This window comes from Pteropus alecto, unplaced genomic scaffold (genome assembly GCF_000325575.1).
Source record: "Pteropus alecto unplaced genomic scaffold, ASM32557v1 scaffold10, whole genome shotgun sequence".
Lineage (NCBI taxonomy): Eukaryota > Metazoa > Chordata > Mammalia > Chiroptera > Pteropodidae > Pteropus > Pteropus alecto.
This window is the reverse complement of record NW_006431210.1, coordinates 8,893,839-8,908,825: the sequence shown is the minus strand read 5'-3', so window position 1 is coordinate 8,908,825 and position 14,987 is coordinate 8,893,839. Positions and strand designations below refer to the sequence as shown.

The following is a 14,987-nucleotide window of genomic DNA, read 5'->3' as shown; positions in this document are numbered from 1 at the left end:
TCTGTAAGTCCAAAATTGAACCTGAGTTTGTGCGTCATTTTCTCATTCTGTAAAATGAAACTCTAATTACTTAGGTTTGAACTATGTTTTTAAGATTAAATGAAAAAATATACATAAAATAAGAAGTAATGTACTCCATGCTGAGTAAAAATCTGTCCTCAGACAAAATTTTTCCATCACAAACATACAAAAATATCATAAATGAGGATATTATAGAAAATACTGGAGGTGAGTGCAGTATACACACAAATATATGTAATCCTCACAGCGTGTTCTCATGACTTAAATATTTCGAACTTCATGTGAAACTATTTCCTCTTCATACAAAACTTAATATTCTCAAGTCACCTTTTATAATTACTTGAACTGCCTACAATCTAGAAAAACAGGGATCGTGGGAAATAAATCCCACCAATACATAGCTGATATGCATCCATGTCAGAGGACCACTTTACGTGTCAATGCAGGGTCATTGGAAAAGAAAAATTAAAAATTTTATTAAAAAATGCTTTCTCTTTCTCAGCCCTTCACTTTTGTAACTTCCATCCACATTTTTCTGCATTCCCCATCCATATTTTTCTGCTTTTCTCTCAGGCTACAATGTCATTTAAAAATATGCATTTTTGTGTATTGTCATTGGAGTAGCATAAAACTTTATTCCCAAAAAACAAGACCACAAGGAGGCATCTGAGGATTTCCCAGCTCAGCCTCTCTCCTTTATATAAATGGAAACATTTCCATTCAATAATATATATAAATTAATATGGTCCCAACAACCATCACATGACAATTGCCCCAACAGCACAACTTCTGAAATTTTTAGGGAACCAAAGGAAACGAAGATACCTAGGACTTTAAATAGACTGTTCTGAATATAATATTCCATTTTGAGCTTCAACTCCTATAGAACATGGCAACAGATCTTTAATAGTAAACCTATAACTTTCCACAGAACAACATTTCTTCTTTTCTAAGACCACCAACAGTGATTCAGGTCCTGAAAACGTGACTTGTTATTATTTGAAAAAGGATATTTAATTCATCCTTTTCTAAAAGATATCAGCCCCTACACAGCAACCTTATAGAAGCCACTCATAGAGGATGGTTAGAAAGGTGGCTGAAAGGAACAGTAGGACTTGACAGCTATGCTTTGAACATTATTAAACTCGGTTCTTCAGAAAATACCTTGTAAGTCCAAGGAATGCAACCATTTATTTATTTTTTTAAATTTAAGGATGATTTGACTCACAGAGTAGGGGCTAAAGGGTTCTGTGCAAGAGCAGGAACTAAGCAGAGACTAAGCCAGCCCAGGCATTCCACTGTGGCAACCTCTCCTGAAGGTGTTCTTTGCACAGCTCTCTCTTTCCTCTTCCTGAAGGCATACACTTGAAATTGGCCATGAAAATTTTAAAACAGTTGGTGCTCTCCTGGAAATGAAGAAGTCTAATAATATGATAACCTGATGCCTGAAATAGCCAAGCTTAGTCCCATAAATCAAAAGAATTAAAAGTTTTAAGGGACAAATTGTATCCTCTAGTGCAGGAGTCCCAAACCCCTAGACTATGGACCAGCATTGGTCTGTGGCCTGTTAGGAACTGGGCCGCATAGCAGGAGGTGAGTGGTGGGCCACTGAGCAAGGCTTCATTTGAATTTGCAGCCACTCCCCAGCAGTAGCATCATCGCCTCAGCTCCACTTCAGATCATCAGGCATTAGATTCTCTTAGGAGCACCAGTCACTGGTGCCAAAAAGGTTGGGGACTGCTGCTATAGTGGTATTTGGAAACTTGCAAGAATCACAAGGATTCAGAGAAGAGCTGGCCAACAGAACTTTCTGAAATAATAGGAATATTCTGTATATGATCAGTATAATATGAGCAATTGAAATGTACTTAGCCTGACTGAGAACTAAAGTTTAAATTTTATCTCAACTTAATTAATTTAATTTAATTTAATTTAATTTAATTTAAATGTAAATAACCATATGCAGCTAGTGGCTACCATTTTGAAAAAAGCAAATTTGCAGCCAACACTCAATATTCACTAAGTCTTTATACACTACTTAATTTTCTCAAGAATTATTCTACAAGAAAATAAGTCTCTAACATGGTTACTAATATTCATGACTATGTGATTGCAAAATCGGTATACATAAAAATAAATTCACTATCTCTACTAATTGAAACTGTGTCAAACAATCTACTTGATGTATGGGCTTTTCTCTTATGGCCTTATAGAGAAAGAGGAGAAAAACAAATTAAAAGAAAATAATCAATTGCTTGCCTATTTTGCAATTAGTGTGCCCCTGAATTGTGGAATGGAGAATTAAAAACAACATTAGCAATAACTAGGAGTATTTGATGGAAAGGGAAGATGTAAAAGATTAAAGAACAGTGACCTTTCATTTCTACTCCTGTTCAAAACAGGAGGAAACATATGCCAACAATCAGATAAGTGGACAGCTGATAAATTTTCAAATGTATTTTGCCAGCACAGTAGAATGCAACCACAAGACCCAATAATTCCGAAGCTTCAAGGGCTCTTAAACATTTTCCACTTCAAACTCTCCTGTGGATAAATAAGTAATTCGATGCCCAGAGAAGTGAGGTGTTCATTGTCCCTGAGATAATAGCCAAGCTCAGTCCCACATCTCCCAGTTTGTATTCTCTCCACTATGACCTTCACTCTGGTTCTGCTAAGCACAAACTGGGCCCTGAATATAGAAAGAGTCTCATCTCCATCTCTACTTGTTTTAACCTCTGGTGAACAGAAAATAAATAGTGTCTTAACCAGGCTGCTTTGCTTAGCACAAAAGTTCCCTGCATTAAAGCAGAATTCCTAAAAACGATGCAATTTACACAATTTACCAAGCATATTGTGATAAAAAGAAATTATAATACACAAATGTTTTTAAGAGGATGCTTTACATAGAGACAGTTTTTCCATTTGATGTGTATTTTGCTATAAAAGTGGCTCATTGTGCCTTCAAAAGATACATGAGTACAAGAAAGACAGCTCCAAATTTCCAAAGCAAATGACTATTCATCCAATGCCTTTGGTGACTTAATGGGACCATGAAAAGACATTAAGGTAGAAGCAAACAATTATTTTAAGGACCAAAAACAAACATCCTCCTTTTGGAGCTAAAACTTAGATATCATCTAGCTCGAAACTCTCATTTTTCAAGTGGAAAAAAGAATAAACTGATATGGTAGATTTTAAATGACTTGTTTCAGGTCACACAGCTAGTAAATAAAAGAACTGGGTCTTAGAGGCAGGATTTCTGTCTCTACGTCTGGTGCTTTTTGTTATTCTATAAACCACAAAAGATAGATGCCTACAAACCAGAAAAAGAAAGAAAAGGACCATTATCCTGCATATGTCATCATTGTTTTAAAATGTTTGTTATTTTTAATTTGAGTTATATTTTGACATACAGTTTTTCATGGTTTTGTTTATAATTACATGGAGTACCAATAGAAGAAAAAAAAATATTTTCAGGAGCTATGCTAAAGATCAGTGGATAAATCCATTTTATTGCCTGAATTTTATAAACTTTCCTGGTCCTAAGATAATCTTCTACAGATAAATGCCACTCCACTGCTGATAAGAGCAATAGATAAATAACACTGCACATTTTAAATGTCACGTACTTTGAATTTTATACTGTGCTCTTATAAATGAATCCATAAGCGAAAAAGAAAATGCTAAATGAATATAGTGATGAGGCTTACATTCTTGTGCTGCTGGTCTTGTTGATGATAACAGATTTCCCTGTTTGATCCACATTGTGATCCAACCCGAAGTAAGCTGCCACCCGATGGACAAGCATCCTCTGATAGGATGACATCTGAGGGAACTTTTTATAATGATTACTGAAAGAAAGGACCCAAAAAAAGTGGAATCAGCACTTTCGCTTCTGGCCTAAAGGACATTTTACAGGTACACACACAAAACCATTTCTCTTTCATCCAAACCACTGAGCCCATTTTGTCTCTGGCATCACGTTCTCATTTCCAGAAAAAAATTTTCGCTTATTATAGATTTATCCATTAAGTTATAATAAATACTTTTGTTTCATAGTTGCACATCTATCTCGCCAAAGAGAACTTAATATCTGTTGGAAAGTCTTCTATTTTAGGCCATGATATCTTATCAATGGAGCAAGGCATAGGATAAATGATATAACATGTGACTGCAGATGTCTATCTGGAGATGTGTCATTACACAGTTTACACCGAAAGCAGCACGATTATTTCCCAGCATAACTGACTGCAGCCAGCTGGAGCCCATTAAAAAACTATAATAAAAATGAAAAGGGTCGCTTCTTGTTATAGCTACTCTATGCTAATCAGTGGGCCCCTGTTTACAGCCATTTTGTCAGGAATTTAACAAGCAGGAGCACACATGGTCCAAGCCACAATTCTCATTAGTATATAGCTCCTAACTCCAATAGAATTTCCATTTAACAAATCAGCAAACATATGAAACAATGTTTTATCTACACCTCAATCGTTCCAGAATGAATAATTAAACTCGAATACCAAACTAAGACACATTCCATACATTAACCAGCATTGAAATTTAACATACTTGTTGTCACCAATGAAATCAATAATTTCCTGCTCCATTTTCAAGAGTATCATCCTGTCCCTGCAAAATAAATGTTAGAATGAAAAGGTTTTATGTATTTCTCCTTCCTAAAGACCTAAAAAGTTCATTTTGATGTATGGGAAAGATTGTTTTAATGTATATGGCTACAAACCTGTATCTAACTCTTGTCTGGGATATGTCGCTGTCCAATACATATGATTTCATTCTACTTAAGATTATTTCTCATCTTGTTTGTTAAGTATTTTATAATATTGAAACTTTTGTAGTTTTAATATTAATTAGCATATTCAAGGCATTAGGCCCACAAAACACATCAAATAAATTGTATATTTTAAATTAATTTGAAATAAGAACAAAGCAAAGTCCTACTAGATGGTTATATAACTGCATTAAAGCATAAATGGTTTATTTGATATTGATTTTTTCTCTATTTTTTTCCTCTTAACCAGTATCTCTTTGTGACCAGGAAAGCAGAATTTGTAAACTATAATTTATTCACTGGGTAACTACCCAGGAATTAAGACTATCTATAAACAGTAAACACACAAACTATTAACAGAAAAGAGAAAATACAAGAGATAGTTTAAGACATCAGAGAAGGGGTTCGCACTTTACAATTCCCTTCTTAGAAGTGTTTGGATTAATGACTGTGATTGTAATATTGCACGTGACTCTTCTAGAATTAAGAGGTGTATTTAATAATTTACCTGGAATTATTCTTTAATGTGTTAATCAGAAACTCATGTAAGTCTATGCCTGTAGAATCCGTGTATTCTTGGCTGCAATCTGAAACAAATAGCAGGATGGAGTCATCAGGAATGATGGTGAGGGGTAGGGTAGAAAAGATTTCCCCAGTCTTTCCCATTTCCCTCCTGCTCAGGTAAATTTTAGGTGAAGCTATTGGTATGAAAGATACACATTTCAAAACTAGCAATCTGGCAGTATAACATCAGAATGAAAATTAGATTCGGGGATTGAGAACACTCAATAGATCCTGAGTGTGGAAAGACCCAACTGTCATAAGAGGGGAAGTAGGCACAGTCTAGGTGGGTGGTGGGTGGAGTAAAGTACCACGTGTTCATCCTGCGCTTTAAATCAGCAAGGGCACGACCTCCACCTGTCAGGTACTCTCAACCCACAGAGAGAGCTCTCAAGAGTTTGAGATCCCATGGAAACTCTCAAAACCGAGAGGGGAAAAAAATGAAAGTTCTGTTATAAGATTATCTAAATATTAATCAGTACAAAACACAACACAAGAGGACACTAAATATTTCCAAGTCTTTCAAATCTTCTGATGCTGGTGAAATCTTAATTTCTAAAACCATTTTAGGAACCTATACTTCCTTACTCTGATATACATCTTGGGTTTTAGATATTCAGTAGTTGAAGACAATTGTTATTAGCAGATATGTGGTTATAGAGCATAATATTCGATGTAGTTGTCATTCCTCAGCTGATCAGATGCCCTGTTCTTTCTCAGTTATTAAAAAAAAAGAGTCTACTGCAAAGCTATTTATTCATGCCATTCTTCATTTCAACTTAGTTTTGTTTTTACTTCTGTTTTCTTTCTTTTTTTCTTTAAGTTTTGTACAATTACATGGATGGCAATAATTTGAAAAGTCTGGATTGTAGGTTTGCAGTTTTAAAAGGAATGACGTTTTTTGGAAAACTTTTTATTGAAGTAGAAGTCTGTATATTTTAGGTGAGATATTAGGTGGCAGTGTATGAGTGGCAGAGACCAAATTCATCTGTGCCAGGTAAAACGTTAAGTGTGTATTTCATTGACATTGACACATACGTATGTGCTTTGGAGACGACGTCACTTACGGACTGAGAATTGCTAATCCACAAACAGGAAAGTTAAGGTATTATTGCTGTTCATCCATCCAAGTTAATAGGACTAAAAAACCTGAATCGAGAGTGGATTTATATTCACTGCTTTGTACAAACTTATCTTTGAAAATAGGAGATCCAAATGAAAATCGAAAAAAACACTGGGTCCTAAAAATAATTTTTCTGGCTACACAAATAATGACACCATGAATGGAAAAGATTTGATTTCAGGTTTAAAGATAAAACCCTAATTTTTTATTTTCCTGATTCTGTACTTCAGCCTAATATAAACCAAGACATCCCACTGCTCTGGGCAGATCCACTCGGATTTTCTGTATGTAGGGGTTTATGGATTAAACACACACACACACACACACACACACACACACACACACACACACACACACAACTATATACAGTTTGGTGGGAGGTGAATATGCACCTAGAATGTATTCCGTGACTCTATGTATCTAAATTGAGTAAGTTAAGGAAACATTTTCACCTTCACCTTTTGATAACATTCTGATCTTGGGTTTTTCAGAGGATTTATCTTTGTTTTTATCCTTTTCTTTTTCTCTTTCAGAGTCATCTTTCCTAGATTTATCATCCTCTTGCAGGCTGGGAAAACTGGAAAGCTGTAAATGAATTGATTCCTGTTGGGGAAAAAATATAATAATTTAGGGCCAGATTTAATAATCTTTGTCTGGTTTCCATTTTGCATAGAGGTTATTAAGTACAGGAAAATGAAAGCCAGGTGCAGATTTTTTTTTTTCATAAATGGTAAAAAATTAAACCTGTCAGAAAAATAATTGCCCTTTAAGGTAAATTAAACTTCATAAGTCAATGGGAGGTCATGAGAAACATCTAGCACTAAAACTTTGCCTCATGAATATTCACCTTAAGCAAGTTACTTTCCTGTAGATCACAACTCTTTATTTTCTCTACAGGTTTATTTTTAAATACCTAGGAAAAAATTCTTTATCACTAAGCTTGTATCATAGCCACTGTCACGTCTTAAAAAAAGAGAAGCTTCTACAGCTCTTTTCTATAATTCTTTTTAAGAAGATTGGCACAAACACAAACAGACAGATATTACAAATCATAATTACAGATAGAACAGACATAAATAAAGGCCTTAAGAGCCCATTTACAATAAAAAGTCTATTTTAGAATTGTATCAACAATACTTTTACTATTAAAAAACCATGGTATATAATTACAGGAACCTTAGGCATAAATTATTTTCATACATTGTTTACAAATGCCATTAACAAACCATCACAATATATAGCTATAATAAGCATTATTGTAGAATTACATTTTCCATCAATTATATAAAAATATTTAATATTATTTTGATTTTGGTATCAGTTAATCCTTTCCAATATGTAAGATTCTTTTAAACTGATGCTTGGTGTAAGATTGATCATTTATAGTATTGGGTCTAAATCCACTTTTATATTTATTCTGTACTGAAAACGAATCATTTTGTATTAACTTGTATATCAGCCATTTGGTTGATCGTATGTTCATTGTTTTGAAGAAGAATGAGCCAAATTATGTTTTTTTAGTTTTATGAAAAACCTATGCTATGATTAAAACTATGACAAATTAGCCAACATTAAGCCCACTTGTTCTTATGTAAGAGATCATTTGATGGGAAAGCTTTCTTTCACTGGTGACATTAAAATTTATGATGTAAGGGAAAAAAACATATTCCCAATGACTAATAGTGTTTCTCACTGAAAACTAATCTAGTGCTCATCTACATGTGACTAAACTCATCCCTGTGCATCCTCAAATTATGGCTAATCTGGGATTCTTAATGGTTCTTGATAAACCTGGCTAATCTAACAAGCATAAAATAAAAGTACTCCAAAGCCAAGTTTCTTTTTGAAGAGGGGCTACATTGTGAGTTCCCTGTTGAAATAAAAAGTCACCATGGTATACATGATTTAGAGGATGAAATAAAACGTCCTCCTGATAAATATTTATCTTAGCGGATTCTTTGACATCCACATGTTTATCCTGGAGATGAACATATACAAATTATGTAAAACTGAGTGTGATTTGATTATAGGGTCTTTTATCACCTGATGTGGGACAGAAGTGTCTTAGTCCACAAATGTTTAGGCAGATTTTAGGGTTATGATTTGTTTCTACTTGCTAAGGAAACAGCTGGAACATTTCTTGCTCAGTAGACAGGGCAAGGGGTAGGGAAGAATCAATTCAACGGTTCATTAGGAGGGAAAACTGAGGGTACCAGGCCATGGCAGTGGTCTCATTGCTTCTTCAAAACCAATTGAACCATCCAGCCTCTGCAAGTTTGAATCTAAAATCAAAGAAGCTTGGAAATATAAAAGCAAGAGCAGAGGCTAAGGGACATCATCTACCAAAAAAATGGACAAACTCGTGCCATGTGTTGACAAATACTATACTCAGAAAAATGCCTATCTGTTCTATACATAAATATACATTATGGTGTTGAAAGAACACACAAAAGTGCTGTTGTGTTGGTAAAAAACAATCTGTTATTTTTTAATATTTTTATTGATATGCTCAATAATAAAATACAAGTGTTAATAAATACATTGGTACAGGATAAGTTTATATCCAAGAACAGTAAAAGAATGATTCAAGTTGCAGTAATACACTGATAGGTAAAGAGTATAACATTAGAAAAGCAAAACTCCTTTGACTTAAGGACAGACTCAACCATCAGCTATGGGTCTGAGATCAAGTAATACAGGTAGCAAGAGTTTTTCCCACACAGGAAAATGAAGGCAGTTTTCCAAATACTGTGAATATACAAACATTGGGGAAGCAATACAATCCATACACTGTATACTTCTGCCAGTGTTCTCTGGGATTCAGATCCCACACTTTGTAAGTACTGGTGGTACCTAATGAAGGCAGTACATATAAGCTCAAAGGTCTGCTTCTGTATCCTCTAAAAAAGTAGCATGGCCACTTGCTTATACGTGTGTCTGGGTATTTTCTAGCTGCCCTCTGCTCCCACCACCCCTCAGCCAGTCCAAAGAGAAGCTTGCAAGCTCTAATTCTCTCCTACAAAGCTAGTCTTGGTTATTGAGCTCGGAACCAGCAGCAACAAAGCACCGTTTGCATCTTATTTCTCTGCACCAATTGTATGGAGAAACTAGACTTAGGTCCAGGACGAGCACTATGATACAGATGATCTCTTAAAAAATGTCCTCCTGGTACCTTGTCAAATGGGATAAAAAGCAGATTAAGTCCATAAAGGCTGTCCTCTGCCTGGCATTAGGAGTAGGGGAACAACTGGGGCATTCTTTCTCCCAGAGTCTGACGTTCTGCAGGGTTAACACATATCGTGTGCAGTACATTACAAGCCATCAATCAACGTTTAATAATACAAGCCGTGATATTCACATGATTCCCCCTTTTCAATCTCCATTAAAAATAGAAGCACAAATAAAATGCTGAAGAAAAGCCACACATTTCTCAGAACCCAAGTAAAATAAAGCTTGTGTATGAAATATAGTCATGCCTTACGACATGAGTGGCATGTTAAGAAAATGAGGCTAGGAAAAAAATTACTCTTAGGACAAAACCTATAAGGAATTTATTTTTGGTCCTTTTAAAGAAAGTGCTCTCAATGCTCTCTGTATCCATGAGGAGAATTTAGAGTATTTCAATTAAAGTACAAAGAGAAAAGCAAAACAAGACCAAACAAAAATAATGATATCTTAATCAATTTTCCCTCCCCTGGGCTCAGATAAATCATTTTACTTTTGTCATGACTGCTCTCAGCCTCTGATAAAATAAGGGAAATATCAGCAAGACTATTTTAATAAAAGCTAATGTGATGCCTAAAAGGCAAACAATAATAAATATGATGTGAAGTTTCCCATTTTGTCACGAAGGGGTTTGGCTGGAATTTGAATTTTTAAAGTCTAATAGTCTTGCTGTAAGGAACAAAAATAAGTGTAAGGATATGCAGCAATATATTAACAATATTAACTTAAATTCACCATCAGTTCAGATTCATTTCTGAACAATTCTTCCAGTATTGAGAAATCTCCACCAAAGGCCATAAAAGTATTTCTCCAATGCTCAGTGCACCTTTTTCACTATTACTAAAGTTTCATAAGAGCCAAAGGTTGTGTTTCTTATAGGCAAATGCATCTGGGGGAGGGGAGGGGTAAGAGGTAAGAATCTTCCGTAAGGAAGGAGATGGGACACTTAGGACTATATTTGGTTCAGTCTTAGCAAGAGAGAGCCTTTGAGGAAATTCAGCGCTACCGGGCTTACTTTTTTAAGTTTTAATCTAAATTCTTTTGAAATCCTTTCCATTTGCAGTTTTCAGAGGGTCTGGAAAAAAACAAACGTAATACTCTGTGACAAACTGTTACACTAGTTTAGAATGTCTTATAAACAGGGGATGAAGCCAGAAACCCATTTCTTTCTTCAATTATTATTTTTTCTCCCCAAAACACTGTCTAATGCCAAATTGATAGCCATGCACGTAAAGGTGGATCCCATTCATGCAAGTAACTATAGTAACAGGGGGTTGTACCTGATCCTGAAGATTTTCGCCTCCGGGTCTGGAGGATTCTTCACAGACAGCGAGACTGCGAGTCAGTTTACCTTTTCCTGCTCCTGACTGGGAAGGGGGAAGAAGATGGAAGGAAGAGAAAATAAAGAAAACAAACAGAAAACATTCTCAGGGGGTAGAATCGTCTCCACTTCACACGACAACCCCGAATCAGATTTAAAAACTGAGCTTCAAGTCGGCCGCCCAATGTTGTCTTTCTACTTTGGCTCAAAGCACCAGATTCCTGTGTTGATGGGGACTAAATTGAGGGGAAATGTGAATGAATGAATTTAAGAAACACTTTCAGCAAACTGTGCCCGTCGCATTAGAAACTCACAAAGAATGAATTGCTGCCATTTCGTGAAAATATCAGAAGAAGACTATGACAAAAAATAATTTCTACAAAAACCAAGTTTGGAAGGGATTTGACTGAGAAGATGCTTCAAAAAATGCAGAATATGTCCTAACACCAGCACCTGTTTACTTTAAGGCAGACATCAATTGGGAAGGCTTAAACATTCACTCCACATTTTATATAAAATGAAAACAAAACAAGCAGCTATTTGTTTTGTAAAGCACTGTCAAATCTGCACCTCTGAAAATGAGATCAAATATATAGACTTGCAGATATGTGGACCCTAAATGCTCTAATGAAAAAGCACATAGATTGAGAAAGGAAGATAGATGTAAACACAACCCCATTAAAAGCAGACAGCGCCAGTACGGCCCAAATACACCACAACATCTACATACAACCATCTGAACTGTTGGCAAGTCCTTGAACTCAGATGGGATATGTGCGATTGATATCCATGATATCAAGTCTATGTAGATGCTCTAGAATCTTACCTTTGACTTTCTTCTCTCTTGGTTCTGAGCCGCCAGCCGCCTCTATATGTTAGAAATAAAATAAAGCAAAATAAAAACAAACAAACAAGCAATAAATGAACAAGCAGAGAGAGTGTGTAAAATGTGTCACTACAGTCAAAAAATTAACAGTGTAACAGGAACAAGGCATTGTAAGCACTGGGGAGGGTTCCTGCTTCCCTCACCCCACTAAAGTTTTGATTGTTTAACTTTTAGCTCTCTCTCCTTCAGCAGCTATTGGAGAGGGGAAAAGCTGACCTTGAAGGCTTTGGGCCACCATGTGCTTAGCTGCCTTTACTCACTGGCATATGAAAAGAGTTAATACTTTTGTAGTTTCGTTCAAAGAAAATCTATACGAGCTATTTGCAAGCACAGTTTGTTTTCCCTCTACTAAATGTCTTTCTTTCATGACTCAGGGCGAATTTAATCATGCCACTTTTTCAGCATTGTCAGTCACTTCCAATGCCTCCCCTCCCTCCTTTGTAGTTCTCTCTCTCCCTCTCCCTCTCCCTCTCTCTGCGAATTCCACGGCTTAGGCTTGTTTGCTAATAAGAATTGAACCTTAGCCAGAGCATGAAGGTAAACAAAGTTCATGTTGTTGATTTTTCTTAGTCTATCATGATCTGGGTCTTTATCTTTCCATGGAATAGCAAATCATTTTTAAAACCCAGCCTAGCCTAACGCTGCCTCCGGAGAAGCCCTCCACAATGTCCTTGAGGTGGTCTGGAAATTAGTATGGAGATGCTGTATGCAAATTCAGTCATTAAATACATTCTTTGTATATTTTTCATTTCAAAAGGCATTTTTGAGCATGGTTTGATCAGTGGGGAAAAAAGCAACTAATAATTGGGAAAGGAGAGGATTAGCTTCATGGATTTTCTATTCATTTTACTAATCAAACTCTTTAAAAAAAATAAAAAACAAACCTTCAAAGTTGTCTAAAAATAAAAGGAAGGAAATAGACACGATGGTACGAGAAACATTTTTTTTGTCCAGGCTCACCTGCAATTCCAGCTTCTCCTCTTCATCCAGACTTTCCGATTTAACAATGCCATTCTCTGGAGTGGCCCTTTCCTGCTCTGTCCCGCCTTCCTCCACTATTGTCTGATTCAGGTCCCCTTGCTCAGACATTCTCTCAGATGCAAATTAAAATAGCAAGGTTTGATGCCCTACAAGGTTAAGAGGTCAGAAAATAAAGTCAGCGCCGAGTGAAGTATTTACTATTGTTCTTGAAATATTTCATTTCTCCCTTTACAGTCAACTTCAAATGAGCAGCTCAGGCACTCCTGCCAGTTTTACACAAAAAGGAGAATAAAACGAGATCACATCAAGTACCCAAGGCAAACACATGAGGCAGATTCAGTTGCCCTATCCACAGTCGCTCCACACACTTACACAGACACTTGTGAATCTATCTTGCCATCAAAATGGGTCAACAAAGCTTAAACGGAGGCACATAACTCCCACACATCTAACAGGCCCTGTGCCCGACTACTAAGTAAGAAAAAAAAAAAAAAGAGTATTTCTCCAACCCCTTGAACAGATGACCCTCCACTTGTGAGTCCAGAGGTGGCCTTGGCGGGCCGCAGCCCCTCTAAGGCGACTCCAAAATTACCTGCGCATCTTAATCATAGACAAACTTTTCTAGGTGTCAGGAACGCAGTACACTCTACAAGGGGCAAAAATCAGTTTAAGAGGTACTAATTCGGTTATGAATACAGGATCTAAATTTAGCAATCCACCTTTCAGGGCCCACGTTTTCAGGCTGCAAACTGACAGCTACTTTATTAAAAGCATAAGCCCTCTTCCAAGCGCCTGTCAGTTGCTGGTGCGGCACAGATCCTGGGGAGTCTCTGGCAGGCGGCGCTAATGAAGCTATTGCCGCAACTGAAGTCCGCTCCTCAGGGCTCACAACAGACTACTACTCAGACACTAGAAATGGCTTTTCAAAGTCAGAGCCTGTTATTTATTTATATTTCCCCCTACCTCCATAAAAATCCCTGACACTTCTCCTTCTGATGTGCTGTCAAATGAGGCTCATGAATAATTTAGCAGTTACTTTGTCCTCAGTTTTTTTTTTTTTTTAGGATGTGAGAAAAAAAGAAATAAAGAGGAAAGAAAAACAAAGGAAGGAAGGAAGGAAGGAAGGAAGGAAGGAAGGAAGGAAGGAAGGAAGGATGGAAGGAAGGAAGGAAAGAAAAGGAGGACTCGATCATGGAAATTTCACTAGATGTTTGATGACATTAAGGAATTACCAGGAAGGAAGGAAGGAAGGAAGAAAGGAAGGGGAAGAGAAAAAGAAAGAAGAGAAGAAGGAAAAAGAGAGAAAGACATTGTTGTCTAGAAAGTCAGTTTTTTCACAAAAATTCCCAAGCAATACGGTTCTGATCCTAGTCATTACAATGGCAATTATTATTGGTCAAATGAGTATTTTGATATGTTTCTTTGAGAGTGTTTAATTACCATTTAATAATTCAGTAACTTTATTTCCAACTAGGTATAGGAAGTATGAGAAAAATCTAAAATGCTACAATTTCTGTTGCAAATTTGCTAATATGTACCATGACAGAACAGATGGTATCTAATGATATCTTTAAAAAAAGGCAAGCTTATTCGGCAAAGGATTGTGAGAATGTAAAGGAAAAGTCTTCTTAAAGAATGATGCTTTGAGTGTGTGAGTGACTACTAAGCAAGGCTTTTAAATCTGGGGAGGTTTTAGGCTATCCCATCCAGTGTACATTCTGACAGACTTCTTTCAGTGACACTGGGTATGGGTATAGTTAACAAAATAAAAAGTTCTGTTTCCCAATGGCAAACAGCTTGTTTCTCAACGTCCTGGGTAGGGGGAGGAGACGGAACTTCTGTTGCCTTAACTTTTTTTTCAGAGCATTCCAATAAAAAACAAAACAAAACAAAAACAGATTTAAAATAGAATGAACAAATTACAAACCATAAGCCAGTGGAGTCCCTGACACAGACCCTGTCTGTTGAGGTTACGCTTAATGAACTGTCCTATGCAAGCAGGCACATTTATATAATAATAAAAAATATAGATGAGATGACAGCCAGACAACAAGACTTTTACCTTTGGCGGAATTCCTGC

The 14,987-nt window shown here is 36.3% G+C and overlaps 1 protein-coding gene across 5 annotated transcripts in view; it reads right to left on the bottom strand.

Annotated features, from left to right (window-relative positions):
* The window catches only part of ARPP21 (cAMP regulated phosphoprotein 21), a 111,880-nt gene that overhangs the window by 96,573 nt on the left and 320 nt on the right, over positions 1-14,987 (bottom strand). For 2 of the 5 annotated variants that reach the window (XM_015597072.1, XM_025039276.1), the window contains exons 1-7: positions 12,887-13,049; positions 11,867-11,908; positions 11,000-11,086; positions 6,953-7,097; positions 5,319-5,397; positions 4,591-4,650; positions 3,732-3,872 (exon numbers count right to left, since the gene is read on the bottom strand). In XM_015597072.1, coding sequence (XP_015452558.1) covers positions 3,732-3,872; positions 4,591-4,650; positions 5,319-5,397; positions 6,953-7,097; positions 11,000-11,086; positions 11,867-11,908; positions 12,887-13,015 — 683 coding nt within the window. In that variant the 5' untranslated portion in view covers positions 13,016-13,049. Of the gene's footprint in view, positions 1-3,731; positions 3,873-4,590; positions 4,651-5,318; positions 5,398-6,946; positions 7,098-8,957; positions 10,795-10,999; positions 11,087-11,866; positions 11,909-12,886; positions 13,054-14,969 lie in introns of those variants that run through there. The other 3 variants (XM_006905754.1, XM_015597137.1, XM_015597069.1) reach the window with 2 other exon arrangements.